The 16,702-nt window shown below is 52.7% G+C and overlaps 1 protein-coding gene across 1 annotated transcript; it reads left to right on the plus strand.

Annotated features, from left to right (window-relative positions):
- The first annotated feature begins 1,762 nt into the window (after positions 1–1,762).
- On the plus strand, positions 1,763–15,765 carry FANCE (FA complementation group E). Its single transcript, XM_047795037.1, has 10 exons — positions 1,763–2,159; positions 5,496–6,111; positions 7,144–7,188; positions 7,488–7,556; positions 8,039–8,182; positions 8,563–8,686; positions 8,903–8,981; positions 12,077–12,143; positions 13,180–13,305; positions 15,075–15,765. Exons 1-10 carry the CDS (start codon positions 1,912–1,914, stop codon positions 15,174–15,176), a joined length of 1,620 nt encoding a protein of 539 aa, XP_047650993.1. The 5' UTR covers positions 1,763–1,911; the 3' UTR covers positions 15,177–15,765.
- Positions 15,766–16,702: the final 937 nt, after the last annotated feature.

Here is a 16,702-nt window from a genome sequence, read left to right on the forward strand (position 1 = left end):
CAAAGCAGGTACTATCTAAGAAAGACTCCTTAGTCTTTTCCAATAGCTCCCTTGAAGTCATTTTGGAAAAAATAACAATTTTGGCTCTAATGGATATCAGATCCAGCTCGAAATATGCCTATGGCTTATTATTCTATACTATTCAGGGTGAAAGGCAAATTCCTCTCTGTGACCTCAAGGCCTCACAGGATCTGACCTGGTTAACTCTCTGATCTCATCTTCTATGATTGCCCAGCAAGTCCATTCTGCTCCAGGCGTGCTTCTGCCCTAGAGTCTTCGCATTTGCTGTTCCCTCTGCCTGAGATGCTCTCCTCATAGACCTCTCCCTGGCCCGCTCCCTTATCTGCTTCAGGTTCCTCTTGCCTGACAACCTATTTATTTATTTATTTATTTGTTCTTTTTGTCTTTTCTAGGGACGCACCCATGGCATATGGAGGTTCCTTGGCTATGGGTCCAAATTGGAGCTGCAGCAGCTGGCCTGAGCCACAGCCACAGCAACGCGGGATCCAAGGCATGTCTGCAACCCATACCACAGCTCATGGCAACACCGGAAGCTTAACCCACTGAGTGGGGCCAGGGATGGAAACCACAACCTCATGGTTCCTAGTGGGATTCGTTAACCACCGAGCCATGACGGGAACTCCGACAACCTATTTAAAACTACCTCATTCTGTCTCCCTTCTCTGCCGTATGTTTCTTGAAAGCACGTCCCACAAACATTCTATTGTTTACTTATTTTGTTGTCTGTCTCTCCTCTCATGAGTATCAGCAACAATGAGGCAATGAGGGCAACTGTCTTTTTTTTTGGGGGGGGGCGTTCCTGCAGCATATGGAAGTTCTGGGGCCAGGGATTGAACCTGTACCACAGCAGTGATGATGCTGGATCTTTACCCCCTGAGCCACCAGGGAATTCTGGCAAGGGTCTTTATTTTGTTCCTTGTAGCCCCAGTCCTAGGTGCTCAGTAAAGATTTATTGAAAGAGTGGAGGTGTAAGTGGCAGCAGAAGCTGGGAGGATAAGTACAAGCTGGCACCCAAAGTAGGGTTTATGTGGTGATGTGGGGCTTCTCTCCCCTCTCCCTTTATTCCTGTCCTCTACTATGATCCCTCCCTTCGCTGGGAGCCTGCCTCCTCCAGATTTCCTTAAACTGAAACCCCGGGAAGTGGAAGTACTCTTGGTTTCTTATAAACAACCAGAGCAAGGCCTCTTCTTGGTCTTGGAGAGGAAGTTCACGGCAAGATCTTTGGCCATACACCTATGGTTAGGTTTCACTGAGACTCCGTTCTCAGGTATATTTATACATCAACGATTTTTGGAGAGGACTGAAACGCGAATGATGGCAGATGATGAGCTATGGAAGAGGTGACTATATGGTGGGGTGGTAAATTATGATCAAATCCTACTGCAGAGCTCATGATCTACAAGCATCGTGGACATCAGCTGAACTCAAATGCTTGGATCCTCAAGTTCAACAGGATCCCTGATACCTATTCTGCACACTCACACCCCTCCCTCCCTCAAGCACTTAACTTCAGTGAGCAGTGGAGGAGGCAGTTTAAGGTTGCAGCCCAGGACCCGCCCCTCCATCAAGCCCCGCCCACCCTACTTTCCCTGGGTTAACTCCGGCCGCCGGTCTATTTGTGACCACGCCCCATTCTAGCCCCCGCCCCGTGAGCCGCCACGCGCTTCGCCCCGCCCCTCTACTTAGTCCCTCCTCCCGGCCAGGAGCGTTCCTGGCCCCGCCCCTTCCTGGCCGGCCCTCGTGCCCCGCCCCAGCTGGGCTTTTCTCTCCTTTCCTGTTCAGACGGTTCTAATTTCGCGGGCTGTCCCTGCGTCTGCCTCCCTTTCCCGAGACCCCGGAGCTGAGGCCCGAAACCAGGGCGCAGAGCGGCACGGCTCCCTGGCCCGGGGTATGGCGGCCCCCGAGGCGGCGCCTGCTCAGGCAGAGGGCGCGGAGCCGGCGCCCTGGGCGCTGCTGGAGGCCCCCTCCCGCCTCCTATTGCAGGCGCTGCAGGCGGGGCCCGACGGGGCGCGGCGCGGTCTGGGGGTGCTGCGGACGCTGGGCGGCCGCGGCAGGGACCCCTTCTGCTGGGGCGGCTTGCTCGAGGCGCTCTGCCGGGAGGAGCCCGTCGTGGAGGGCCCGGACTGTCGCCTGGAGCTGTAAGTCGTCCGCCCACCTTCCTCCTGCCTTACTGGTCGCGGCGGCAGCTGGCGCAGCGCGGGGCGCCGCCTTCGTTCTCTACCGTCGTGAGGCAGGGGCTGACGCCACCCCTCTTCTCTAGAAGAGAAGACCGAGGCGCTGGGAGATTAATTACTTCCCCGCGGCGCGCCCCCTGTGAGGAGGGGCATCCGTCAGACCTTTACTGAGCACCTGCTGGGTGCAGTGCTACATCCCTAGACGGAAGACACATGCCCTCGGTTGAGTGTAGATGAATAATGATGTCTATGAACTCCAGTTGATTTTGGTCGCACACTTCCATGATCCTGTACCCACAGTATAAGTATACTCGTTATGTATAACGTGTACACGGGTGTTAAAATATGTACATTGTCAAGTGTGCCGAAATAGAGCTTTATTTTCTGTCTTTTTAGGGTACGGGAGCATATGGAAATTCCCAGGCTGGAGGTTGAATTGGAGCTGTAGCTGCCAGCCTAAACCACAGCCACAGCAATACTGGATCCGAGCTGAGTATGGGACTTAGACCACAGCTCACAGCAACGCTGGGTCCACTGAAAGGGGCCAGGGATTGAAACCCATGTCCTCATGGATACTAGTGTGGTTCTACTGCTGAGCCAAAATAGAAATTTAAAACGTGTTAAATGACAGAATAAACATCTAATCGTGGTGGTTTTATATTATCAATTTTTAAGGCATAATATACATTGTAGGGCAAGATCACTTACCTTAAGAATGATCGTGATCATTTCTAGTGTTTTGGGTGACTTTGAATATTCCTCCCTTAAGTAGCTAAGAATTCCCACTAGGAGCAGAAGTGTCACTCTGCCATTTTTTTATTAGGTTGTACTTCCACTATTGGTAGTCAGTTTCTTTTTCAGGCATCCGTATAAGCCATGTGTCCAATTGGTGAAGATTCGTTTTGTTAAAAAACAATATGGGAGTTCCCGTCCTGGCTCAGTGGAAAACAAATCTGACTAGCATCCACGAGGACATAGATTCGATCTCTGGCCTCCCTCAGTGGGTTAAAGATCAGGTGTTGCCTCGAGCTGCAGTGCAGGTTGCAGACAAGGCTTGGATCTGGCCTTGCTCTGGCTGTGGCTCCAGCTCCAATTTGACCCCTAGCCTGGGAACCTCCATATGCCACAAGTGCAGCCCTAAAAAGACAAAAAAAAAAAAAGCAGGAGTTCCCGATGTGGCACAACGGGATGGTTTTCTGCAATGCCAGGCAGGTTCAATCTCTGGCCCGCACAGTGAGTTAAGGAATCTGGCCTGTAGGGTAGGTTGCAGCAGCTGCAGCAGGGATCTGACCCCTAGTTATGGACTCCATATGCTAAGGGTGGAGGGGCAAAAAAGGAAAAAAAAACAATATAGCATCCATAGATTCACAGAAAGTAAGGGGGGGGTCAGGTGCCACCTTCAGCCTCTAGGGGGCTGAAGATCAGGCCGCTTTCCCATACCCTCCCTAAGAATTGAGCTGGACACTGGAATATGCAGGACCAATCCATGTATTAAATATTTGTAATACTTAATTTATTATTTTTTAGATAAATAGAAATAAAAGTTTTAATATTTTCTTCCCACATTCCATCATTTTGAATTTCTTTCAAGAGAATGGTCAGGAGAACTTAGAACATTTTTTTTGGCCTGAGTCATGTGGAAGTTCCTGGGCCAGGGATGGAACCCACGCCACAGCAGCAACCCAAGCCGCTGCAGTGACAACACTGGATCCTTAACTCGCCACACCACAAGGGAACTCCAGGACATATGTTTAAATTTACTTTCCCCTGCTGAATTTTTACATAGATGGTAACACAAAGCTCAGTGCTCTGTACTTTGTTTTCATCTAATAGTATATTTTGTACCTAAAATTCTGCCTCATTTGTTTATAGGTTGACCTAACCTCTTTATGCCTCAGTTTCCTCATCTATAAAAGGGGAGCAGGAGTTCCTTGGTGGGGTAGCAGATCTGGCATTGTCACTGCTGTGGCTTGGCACTGTCATCTGCCTCCCTTTCCCCAGACCCCAGAGCTGAGACCTGATAGCAGAGTGCAGGGCAGCATGGCTCCCTGGCCCCAGGTATGGGAGCCCTGAGAAAAGAGGCTGAAAAAAAGATTTCTTTCCTTTCTCGCATATCCCAAGTGCCTCTGTGTGTGATGACAAACAGCCCTGTAAAATGTATAGAGAGGTGATGGGTGGTGGCCTAGATGCACGCATGACCTGTTTGCCATTCCAACAAGCCTCAGGTCACATAGCATCTGGATTTGTGCCTTTGCAACATTACAGATGGCTGCATTGCTCTGTCCACAGCAGTCTTGCTAATCTCTGAACATTTATTCTCAGAGCTTTAATTCATTTAATAAATGTGCACCAGATGCCTGCTTTGGGCTGGTGCTACTCTGGGTGCTGGAACTGGGGCACAGAAGAGGAAATACACTGTCTCTGCCACTCAGGAACTCAGTTTAGTGAAAGGAACATCAGAACTGAACAGATGTGACCTTGTGAGTTCCAGGGGATTGCCCAGGAGAAGACAGGGCTGCAGACTAATCCCTGCTCAGCAGTCCGGAGTATTCTTTTTACATAAAGTTTGGGAAAGGACTTTTTGTTTTTCTTTCTGACATGCAAAAATATGGATCTGTTATAGTGTAATTTCCAACATGGTTTTTTTTTTCCTCTTTCTTTTGGAGGGGGGAGGCTGCACCCATGGCATATGGAAGCTCCCAGTCTAGGGATTAAGTTGGAGCTGCACCTGCCAGCCTACACCACAGCCACAGCAATGCTGGGTCTGAGCCACGTCTTCAGCCTACATCACAGCTCATAGCAATGCCAGATCCTTAACCCACTGAGCCACAATGGGAATGCCAAGGAATTTTTTTTTCCCCTTTGTTGGCCATTCCACTGCATATGGAGTTCCCGGGCCAGGGATCAGATCCAAGCCACAGTTGCAACCTACACTGCAGCTCCAACAACACTGGATCCTTAACCTACTGCACCAGGCCGGGGATCAAACCTGCGTCCTAGCGCTCCAGGGACATCATCGATCCCATTGTGCCACAGCAGGAACTCCCCAGTGTGAATTTTTAGCTGAAATAGCTGTCAAAGAGCAGGGCCTCGTGTCGTGTAATAGATGCTCAGTGAACACTGGTTGATGGATTTCCATGCTGTCCCCTCCATCCACTGACTCGCAGGTGCTGCCTTCCAGCCACCCCGCCACCCAGCCACCCCCTGTCCAGTGCCGTCTAGCCTCCAGCTCCACCCAGTCTGCCCCATGTTCCTTTCAGCAAGATTCTCTTTGCTGCTTGTTCTCCCTCTGCTCCCCAGGAAACCACTGCTGCTGCGATTGCCCCCCTTATGCCGGAGGAACCTCATGTCCTTGCTGATGGCAGTTTGGCCTTCGCTGCCCAAACACAGTCTCCTCTCTGTGCTGCAGACTGCAGGGCAGGATCCGAGCCCTGACCCTGATCCCTGGCTCCAGGTCCTCAGGGAATTTCTACGAAGGGACCTGGGCGTTGGAGCCTCCTTGGAGGGAGCGTCCCCACTGTCTAAAAGGTGCCAGAAGCAACTCCGAGGTCTGTGTAGGCAGCTGGGCCAAGGGGGCAGGAAGGTGAAGTTGCTCCGAGCTTCAGATCCCGAAGAGGAAGAGAAGGAGGAGGCCAAGGACTCCCAGTGGCCTGGAAAACGCAGAAAGGAGCCGGAGGAGGAGCCTGCCCATCCTGAGGGGGAGAGGGCCCCCAAAAGGTTCCGGTGTTCGGAGGAGGAAGAAGGTCATGAGGAAAAGAGATCTGAGCAGGGATCTTTGGACTCCCTGGCCGATGGAGGAGGTGCGCTGCCCATGAAGCACCAGCCTGTGGTGGGGGCTGAGCCCCCTGAGGCTGCTCAGAGTCCAGAGGGAGCTGAAGGCTTGCCTGGGAGTCTGGAGTTGCCCAGAGCTGTCCAGGTACTAGGGCGCGGAGGCTGGTTTCGAGTGATTCCTCAGGAGTGGGGGGGTCTATGCAGGGCGAAAGCCGATGGTGACACTTGCTCACCTGGGCTGACCGGAGTCCCTGGAGCAGAGGTAGAACTTTTGCACCACAGACCTGGTGGGGGGGGTTTGTTACTGGTGAGAACCTGTGAACTGATGGATAATGTCATGTTTGGGGAGTTCTTTTAAGAGTGGCTCAGCGGGTTAAGGGTCTGGCGTTGTCTCTGTAGCAGCTCAGGTCGCTGCTGGGGCATAGGTTTGATCCCTGGCCTGGGAACTTCAGTATGCCGTGGGTGCAGCCAAAATAAATACATAAAATATGTGAGGTTTAAAGGGCATCAGGGCAGAGGAAAGGCTCTGGAGCTACCCCTGCCACCCCATTCTTTGGGGTGAATTGCGCCAGCACCCAGCCTGTCCTCCTAGCCCAAGGCCTGGGTCTGCCCCCATTAGGATGATGCAGAGAAGGTAAGTCTGTACAGTTGGATTTACATGGGTCTTGTCTGGTTTGAGGTTTTTCTTTTTAGGGCCGCACCCATGGCACATGGAGGTTCCCAGGCTAGGGGTTGAATAGGAGCTGCAGCTGCTGGCCTACACCACAGCCACAACACCAGATCTGAGCCGTGTCTGTGACCTACACTGCAGCTCACAGCAGTGCCAGATCCTTAACTCGCTGAGTGAGGCCAGGGATCAAACCCACATCCTCATGGATACTAGTCAGGTTCTTAACCTGAAGAGCCACAGTGGGAACTCTTTTTTTAAAATTTTGTCAGAGTATAATTGATTTACAATGTTGTATTAGTTTCAGGTGTACAGCAAAGTGACTCATGTATACAGATACTGGTTTGAGTTCTTAAGTTCTTTTCAAGGTTTAGGCTTCCTGTTCTGGCTCTCTTGAATCATTGCTCACCCACTGCCACTGACCTGGGGCCTTGTCAGAGAGTGAACGGGGCTGGGCATGGGCCACGCTGCACAGTGGGGACTTGGCAGTGACGGGGCTCTCCTCCACAGGACCAGGTTCCCAGGCTGCAGCAGCTGCTCAAGACCCTTGGGAAGGTGACTGGCCCTGCCCTGCTCCCCACAGCCCTTCTACCCCCTTCTGCCTGGCCCTCAGCCATGCCCAGGGGAACCCCGGTGCAGTGAGGTGCAGGCTGTTTGGGTGGGGGGGTGAGGGTCTGGCGACAGTCACTGCAAAGGCTTTTCTTGGCTCAAGTACGTTGCTAACTCCAGTAAGTTCCTCTCCTCCGGTAGCACCTTTGGGCACCCTCAGCCACCCACCCTGCCAAGTGGAGGGGTGGCCTCTGTGACTCGTCACTGAGGGCTCAGCAAGACCTGACTTGGGGTTTGCCTTCCAGGGGTTGGAGGGGTTGGAAGGTGTTCCACCCGTTGAGCTGCAGCTTCTCCATGAATGCAGCCCCAGCCAGGTGAGGCCCCACCCTGCCTGGCCCTCAGGACACAGCCCCTCTCGCCACGCTTTTCCCATTGAAGCTAATGTTTCCCTGCCTCATGTGGGAATTGGGGGGATTGGATTTGGGGTCTCTCAGGCACAGGGGTAACCCTGAGCAGTTTCTTTCACCCCTGGATCCTCCCCCTAGGGCAGCTCTCCAGCCTTACCTGCCCCGGAGTGTCCTTTTCCCAGATTGTCCTTTCCCTGGAGTGACCTTTCCCCAAAGTATCCCTGCCCTGGAGTGTCCTTTCCTTAGAGTGTCCCTGCCCCAGAGTGTCCTTTCCTTAGAGTGTTCCTGCCCCAGAGTGTCCTTTCCCTGGAGTGTCCTTGTCCCAGAGTGTCCCTGCCCCAGAGTGTCCTTTCCCCAGAGTGTCCCTGACCCACTGCTTCTGCCTCCCAGTTGGCTTGAGAAAGCCCAGCAGAGACGGGGTGTCCCAGTGCCTCCCTCCTTTCTGGCAGGTGGACCTGCTGTGCGCCCGGCTGCAGCTCCCGCAGCTCTCAGACACAGGTCTCCTGCAGCTCTGCACCTGGCTGCTGGCCCTGTCCCCAGATCTCAGCCTCGGCAGTGCTACTGTGCTGACCCGGAGCCTCTTCCTCGGACGCGTAGGTGCCCTGAGTGCACTAGGAGGGCCAGGGACCATGACCAAGCATGTCTGAGGCCTCGGAAGGCTGGGAGAGGGGGTTCCCAGCCTTGCAGGCAACTGTCTCCAGAGCCTGGGACAAGGGCAGGGCATGGACCCCTTAGACCATTGCCCATGTGGCACTCCTCCCCCTGGGCCCCAGATCCTTCTGAAGCCAAAGGGATCAGGGATTTGGAAGCTGGGGGAGGGATGTGACCTTTCCAGTGGGTAGATGCATGTGAGTCTAGATAAGAGGACTTTTTTTTTGTTTCATCTGTAATGTGTGAACATCTGAAATCTGTGGCTGATCACCACTTACTGGAGGGAAGAAGAAATTAATATTTTCCTCTCCACTGGCTGCAGATTCTCTCCCTGACTTCCTCAGCCTCCCGCCTGCTCATAACTGCCCTGACCTCCTTCTGTGCCAAGTATAGTTATGCCGTCTGCACAGCCCTCCTTGGCCCTGTGCTTCAAGCCCCCAAAACAGGTAACTCTGGAACGGGCCTCCAGGTCTGGTGGCTGTGCCCTCTGTGTTCCCAGCACCCTTCACCCCAGGGTGGCCCTGGCAGGAGTTGGGTGTTCAACACGATACATTGCTTCCCTGATGATGTCCCGTATGAGCCAGGCATCTTTTGTTCCCTGCTAGCCCCATCATTTCCTGCCATTCCCCCCAGACTTCTCCCCTCTGCTGTCCCCTCCCCAGGTCCAGCTCAAAGAGAGTTACTGTGTTGCCTTATGAAGGACAAGGCCCTGGAGCCAGACATGCAGGTTCTAATGCTGGGGTGAGTGTACAGGCCCCGGACTGCCCCCACCCACACCTCTGCCCCCGGCCAAGCCTGCTCTTGGCATTCTGGAGCTGGAGCTGGCTGGCACCAGGCCTGGTGCCCAAAATACAGGCAGTGGCACAGCTGAGGCCCCCCTCACTGTCCTGAGCCTCCCCACCTCGGCCCCTGGACACTGCCATCCCGTGTACCTTCCCAAGCCCAGGGTTCCAGCCGTCCATGCCAGGTGCCCCTGGAATGCAGAAGAGAGGCTGGTGTGCATGCTCCTGAGTTCTGGGCATAGTTGGAACGTGGCACAGTGGCTCAAAGCACTGGCTCTGCGGTCAGAGACCTGGTTGCAAATCTTAACCTTGCTTTTGATTTAAACGTGTGAGTTTAAACAGGTTATTTCATCTCTCTGAGCCTCTGGTCTTTTTTTCTTTTTGTCTTTCACTCATTTTAGGGCCATACCCGCAGCATGTGGAGGTTTCCAGGTTAGGGGTCCAATCAGAGCTGTAGCTGCTGGCCTACATCATAGCCAGAGCAACGCGGGATCCGAGCCGAGTCTGCGACCTACACCACAGCTCACGGCAACGCCAGATCCTTAACCCATTGAGCAAGTCCAGGGATCAAACCTTCGTCCTCATGGATGCCAGTCAAGTGGGTTAACCACTGAGCCACGACGGGAATTCCTGTTCTTTTTTTTTTTTTTTTTTGTCTTTTTTAGGGCTGCACCTGTGGCACATGGAGGTTCCCAGGCCAGAGGTCGAATCGGAGCTACAGCTACTGGCCTACACCACAGCCACAGCAACTTGGGATCCAAGCCGCGTCTGCGACCTACGCCACAGCTCACAGCAACACTGGATCCTTAACCCACTGAGCAAGGCCAGGGATTGAACCCATGTACTCATGGATCCTAGTTGGGTTTGTTAACCACTAAGCCACGACAGGAACTCCTCTCTGAGCCTCTGTCTCTGCGTTTGAACTCTGTAGTTCTCTGTAGGATTTTTCTAGATATTAGATATGATAATGCGGGAGTTCCTGTCGTGGCTCAGGGGTTAGCAAATCTGACTAGGAACCATGAGGTTGTGGGTTCGATCCCTGGCCTCACTCAGTGGGTTAAGGATCCCGCATTGCTGTGGCTGTGGTGTAGGCCGGCAGCTGTAGCTCCAGTTTGACCCCTAGTCTGGGAACCTCCATATGCTGTGGGTACAGCCCTAGAAAAAACAAAGACCAAAATAAATAAATAAATATGATAACGCATATAAAAAGCCTCAGCATAGTATGTGGCACCCAAAGTGCTCAAAAATTGTTATTAAGAGTTTTCCCACTGTGATGCAGTGGGTTAATGATCTGACTTCATCGGCTTGGGTTGCTGTGGAGGTGCAGGTTCAATCCCTGGTACAGGAGTTCCCGTCGTGGCTCAGCAGTTAGTGAACCAACTAGCATCCAAGAGGATGCAGGTTGGATCCCTGGCTGGCCTCTCTCAGTGAGTTAAGAATCTGGCATTGTTGTGAGCTGTGGTGTAGGCTGCAGGTGCAGCTCGGATCCCATGTTGCTGTGGCTGTGGCGAAGGCTGGTAGCTACAGTTCTGATGGCACCCCTAGCCTGGGAACTTCCATATGCCGCGGGTGTGGCCCTGAGAGACAAGAGGGCCAAAAAACAAACAAAAAAAATCCCTGGCACAATACAGTGGGTTAAGGATCCTCTGTTGCCATAGCTGTGGTGTAGGTTGCAGCTGTGGCTCAGATTTGATCCCTGGCCTGGGAACTTTCATCCTGTGCCACGGGTAGGTCCAAAAAAACTTGTTATTAAATTGGCGTTAATTTGGGTATTAAAAATGGGGTGTCGGAGTTCCCGTCATGGCGCAGTGGTTAACGAATCCGACTAGAAACCATGAGGTTGAGGGTTCGGTCCCTGCCCTTGCTCAGTGGGTTAACGATCCGGCATTGCCGTGAGCTGTGGTGTAGGTTGCAGATGCGGCTGGGATCCCACGTTGCTGTGGCTCTGGTGTAGGCCGGTGGCTACAGCTCCGATTGGACCCCTAGCCTGGGAACCTCCATATGCCGTGGGAGCGGCCCAAGAAATAGCAAAAAGACAAAAAAAAAATGAGGTGTCAAGATACAGACTTGTAGAAACTATGAGTAGATAAGGCACTAACTTGAAACATAAAATGCTAAGTACCATATGAGAAGGGGACGGTCTCAAAAATACTGTCAGCCTCCAGTTATCAAGCACTTTCTCGTGCTTTAGGATTAATTATCTCAGTCTCCATGCAATCCTGTAAGTGCTGCTGCCTTAGAAATGGAAACACTGGGGAGAGTTCCTGTCACGGCTCAGCGGAAAAAAACCTGACTAAGATTCATGAGGATGCGGGTTCCATCTCTGGCCTTGCTTAGTGGGTTGGGGATCCAGTGATGCTGTGAGCTGCAGTATAAGTTGCAGATGGGGTTCGGATCCCATGTTGCTGTGGCTGTGGCATAGGCTGGCAGCTGCAGCTCCGATTAGACCCCTAGCCTGGGTACCTCCATATGCGGGGGGTATGGCCCTAAAAAGACAAAAAAAAAAAAAAGAGAGAGAGAGAGAGAGAGGTGGAAAAACTGAAGCTCAGAGAGGTTGAGGAAGTGGTCAAAGGTCACACAGCCAGCAAGTGAAAAAGCCTGGAATCAAACCCAAGTCTGTGCACCCAAGAAGCCACACTGTTTCCATGTGATACGCTGCCTTTCCAAACAAGCTGAGGGCAGGAAGTGCAGCTGGCATGGACTGCACTGTGGGCTGGGCTCTTCCAGGAAGCCGCGTGTGTCATCTCACCCATCTTCATCGGCATCTTCCCGGGGTTACCCTCACCTTCCATACTCAGGATGCACTCTCAACTCCTGATTATTTTGGGGGGGATCTTTGTCCAGTTCACTGCCACAACCATCACTGTTGGCTCTTGGTGGTCGTGGACTGTGGCCTTCCCAGCACTGAGTACGAACTCTAACTGCAGCAGGGGCCACTGGGTGGCTGCCAACCTCAGGGGGCTCCGACCTCTTCCTCTGTTGGCTGGGGGTCCTGGCCGTGCCCTGTATTGGGTGGGAGGCTGAGCCTTTCTCACTGGGGCCTGTGCTTTGCAGACGGCTCCTGGAGCTGCCCTGGAAGGAGGAGACTTTCCTGGTGCTGCAGTCACTCTTGGAGCGGCAGGTGGGCAGGCTGCCTTGGGGGAGAGTGGACAAGAAGCACTGCAGGGCTGTGGATGGGGGCTCCCGGATTCCTGACCCTTCAGTGATAGAGAGCAAGCCGGACGGCAGAAGGGCCCTGAGGACTGAAAGGCTGCTAGCAGAGAGCTGACTGCGCAGTTGCCTCCTCCTAGCTGTGTGGCCTTGGGGAGGGACTTGTTAATATGTGTGTTTGTATACATTTATTTTTGAATAGGTAATAGATCCATATGGTCACAATTTTGAAAGCTTAAAAGGATAGAGTGAAAAAATTCCCCCCCAGCCACCCACATTCCCCTCCCCAGGGCTAATCACTGTTACTGGTTGCAGGGGAACCCACCCAGAAATTCTTTATATATACAAGGACACATATTTAAATTTACTTTTCTCTAATTTTTCACATACATGGTAGCACACCAAGAGCAGTACTCTGTACTTTTTTCATCTAATAGTGTATTTTGGCAGTTTTTCCATATATCAGTAACTAAAACTCTGCCTCATTTGTTATAACTTAGGTAATTGACTTAACCTCATTATGCCTCAGTTTCCTCATCTGTAAAAGGAGTGATGATGGTACCTACCCCATAAAACTGGGGTGAGGTTGAACTGGTGTGATTGATGTAAAGTGCTCAGAATGTTACCTGATGCATAATCAGTGTTTGTTAAATTATTACAATGAAGAGTGACTGTTAGGATGCTGGCGGTACCTCTTGGGACCTCTCACTCCTTTATATCTTCAACCTCTAAGCCAGGCTAGGAGTCCCTGGCCGCCCCTTGGTCCTCATCTGAACCTGTGCCCCAATAGCACCATTTTCTGAAACCTGCGTGACAGGCTTTTGTGCATTGTCTCATTTTCACAGTCTTCAGACTTAGATATTACTCACCCCATTTTATAGATGTGGAAACTGAGGCTCAATTCAGTTACGTGCCCTGCCCAGGGTCACCTGGTTGGGAAGTGGTGGAGTTGGGAATTGAATCCAGGGCCCTTCTTGTGTTGCTGTCCCATCTCCTGATGTGTGCAGGTGGAGATACCCTCTGAGAAGTTTAGAGTGTTGATGGAGAAGCTCTGTAAAGAGGGGCCAGCAGCCACCACGTCCATCGCCTATGCCAAGCTCACGCTGACGGTGTTGACCAAGTACCAGGCCCACGTGAGTCCCAATAGGGCTGCAGGGGCGGGTCCTGCTGCCCTCAGCCTGCCTCGAGGGTGTACAGATGATTGCCAGAGGGAAAACCCTGAGTGTTAGCCAGGGAAACCACACGTTCAAGCCCAGGACTGGGGAGTGAGACTGCTCGGGAGTTCGTTCATCCGGCCAACACTGCTGTGGGCCAGATGCTGTCGGACATTTGGGAATCCGCAGTGACCCTAACCTAGTTCCTGTGCTTGACCTGACCCTCCCCAGCACCGGGCTAGTGAGAGGGAAGAGAGCTGATAAACAGATGATTGTAGCATTTTGTAGGAGGCAGGTGAAAGGCACAGGGCATTTGAGGACAGAGCAAGAGGCGCCAACTGAACCTTGTTTGTGGTTGGGAGCAGGGACAGGCTTCCTGACTCTCAGTGGGTGAGTGGTGGTCGGGCTGAGATGGAGGAGCGGGCACTCCAGGCAGAAGAAAGCGTGTGAGCACTGAACATCTGAGGGGATCTGCAGTAGTTCATTGTAGCTGCGGCCTAAACACCCTAGAGTGGATGGTGTCGGGGACGAGGTTAGAGAGCTGATACTGGCACAGCCCCTGCTCTGTTCCAGGTGTTGTTCTGGGCCCTTTAACTCACTAGTTTAGGCCACGTGTTAGCTCTATGAGAAGATACTACTATTAGCTCCGTTTTATAGATGAGGAAATTGAGATGCAGGTTAAAGTAACTTGCCCCAGATCAAGAGTTCCCACTGTGGCTCAGTGGTAATGAACCTGACTAGTATCTATGAGGATGTGGGTTCAATCCCTGGCCTCGCTCAGTGGGTTAAGGACCCAGCGTTGCCGTGAGCTGTGGTGTAGTTCGCAGACTTGGCTCGGATCTGGTGTTGCTGTGGCTCTGATTAACCTCTAGCCTGGGAACTTCCATGTGCCATGAGTACAGCCCTAAAAAGACACCCCCCCCCCAAAAAAAAAACCCAACTTGCTCTAGGTCACATTGCCAGTAGCAGTAGCATCTACTGGAGGGCCCTGTAGGTTATGGTGAGGGGCTTGGACTTTATCTTGAAAGTCAGGTATTCGCTTGGCTCTTTCCCCTTTTCTCAGGAGTCACAGGTCTATTTGATGATTTGGTGAAAGCTATACATACATATATATCCTCCCAGAAAAATGAAAGTATGCACATGTTATGCACAATTTCAGCAGGCTTCTGGATCCTCTGGAGACCCTGTGTAGATCCTGGAAGAAGGACCTCCTTCAGTGGGAGGCATCAGAAGTTATCCCAGGGCCTTCAGCTGGAGTGACTTGATCAGATTTGCTTTCTATAAGGAACCTCTGGCCTTTGAAGGAGGGGGAATTGGAGAGTGAAGATACAGGGCAGAGACAGGTCAGGAGGTTGTAGCAACAGGTCAGGGAAGCAAAAGAATGGCCCAGAAGAAATGTGGCAGGGGAGTGTCTCTGAACCTCAGTTTCCTCATCTGTAAAATGGGGTGTGTGTGAGGATTATATGAAGTCGTGCATATAAAGTGCTGCCACATGGTAGGCACCTAATAATTGTCAGTTGTTAGTACGGCTGACACAGCACGCTGTGCAGTTAGAATCTGAGCCCAGGTCTCCCTGAATCCAAAGACCTTGCTTAACCATGGTGGGATAAGGAGGTTAGATTGCTCAGGGGTCTTCTCCTTCTGTTGCCCCGCGTCCTGGATTCCTCTCCTAGAAAAAGAGCCCAGGGGCAGAGGGGAGGGAAGGGATCGGCTGCTGGAGTCCTGATGCGATTCTTCCTTCTCTGCAGATCACTGAGCCCCAGAGGCTAGGCCTGGCCGCAGCCCTAGAGCTCAACACCACTTTCCTGAGGAAGTCCCTGCTGGCCGCCCTGAGGCATCTGGCCCCCTGACGGTCCACCAGAGACCACCCTCCTGGGGCTCCTGAAGGACACTTCTGCCCTCAGCACCTCATCCTGACCCCTTGCCTGGCCAGCCCAGGGATCAGCTGCCTCCCTGCTCCCGGCTGCAGAGCGGCTGCCTGGGTCTCCCAGCCAACAGGACGGGGCTGGGGCTGGCTGAGCTGTATTACCAAGGGCTGCCGACCCTGGGCTCCCTCCCCATCACTTCTACCTCAGGCTGTGGGACAGAAACTTTTAAGACAGGCCTCAATAGGGAAGTTCCCTTGTGGCGCATGGGGTTAAGGATCCAGTGCTGCTGCAGCTGTAGCACAGGCTGTAACTGTGGCGCAGGTTCAGTCCCTGGCTCAGGAACTTCCGCATGCTGCAGGCATGGCCAAAAGGGGGGGCAGGCATAGGCCTTAGGTCTCAGTAGGGTCAAAGCAGACCCAGAGTGGATGGATGATGCACCAGGAGCCCTGGGGGACCTGTGTGCTCAGCACAAATCTCTTGTGCCCAAGTGTATGTTATGATCCTCTGTGTTCTTGTTTCTGACTTGAAAAGTAATTTATCAGTGGTATTTAATAAAAAGCAGGAAGTTCAATTATGTGTTATTCGAAGCAGTGCCTGCTTTCCTATCATCTCTGGACATTTGTTGACAATCAACATACACCCCCCCCCCCCGACCCCCACGCCCAGTGACAGGGGGCACCTTTTTTCCCTGGTGAAATGCTCTATGAAGGGAAGGCGGTCGAGTTTGAAGTTCATTCACCTTCTGTGGGCTGGATCATGTGTGGTACCACCCATCCCAGCCCTGTCAGAGCTGTTGGTTGAGTAGGTGGGGCTGTGCATCCCGCCCTGGGAGAGGGGGGCTTGAGGGTGCGAGTCACTCAGCCTGGAGTTGGGAAGTCTTCGGGGCAGATGGCATTTGAGGAGGCATCTGAAGGGCTCTTGAGGTTACTGTGAGCGGAGAGGATGGGGGGGCCTGTTGGACAGAGAAGAGGCAGAAAGGGTGTGCAGTACTGTGGGCATGTCTGTACTAAGCTATATTTTCCCACAGCACTTAGCTGTTCATAGTAAACCCTTAACCTATAGATATTATTGAATCAACTATCAGGTAAAAAATTTCATTACAAAACCTTCCCCGCTCTTTCCATGGCAGGCTCAGAGGGTCCAGGAACAGAACTCTTTCTCACAACTTCCTCAGAACCGTGAGCCCCGTTAGAGCAAGATGATGAAGGAGAGAGGTCAGGAGTAAAGCCTGTTTTTGAGAAGAGAAGCAGATGCGGAGGGCAGGTGGAACCAGGCGCACGTCTGTGTGATAAACATGCAGGAGGAGCTGCATCTTCTTAGCGGCCATCACGGTGCGGTGCCCGGCAGAGTGACTGCTGTACCTCCAGCCCCGGACCTAGCCTCTTTCCTAAGGGCCTGGCAGCAGCTGCTGTGAAAGGGAGCATTCTCAGGTGCGCCCTGGACCACCGCTCATGATTGTCCTCGCGCAGACCTAGCCTTGCAACACGCAGCAGCGGCGCCCTCCTGCG

This window comes from Phacochoerus africanus, chromosome 9 (genome assembly GCF_016906955.1).
Source record: "Phacochoerus africanus isolate WHEZ1 chromosome 9, ROS_Pafr_v1, whole genome shotgun sequence".
NCBI classification, from domain to species: domain Eukaryota; kingdom Metazoa; phylum Chordata; class Mammalia; order Artiodactyla; family Suidae; genus Phacochoerus; species Phacochoerus africanus.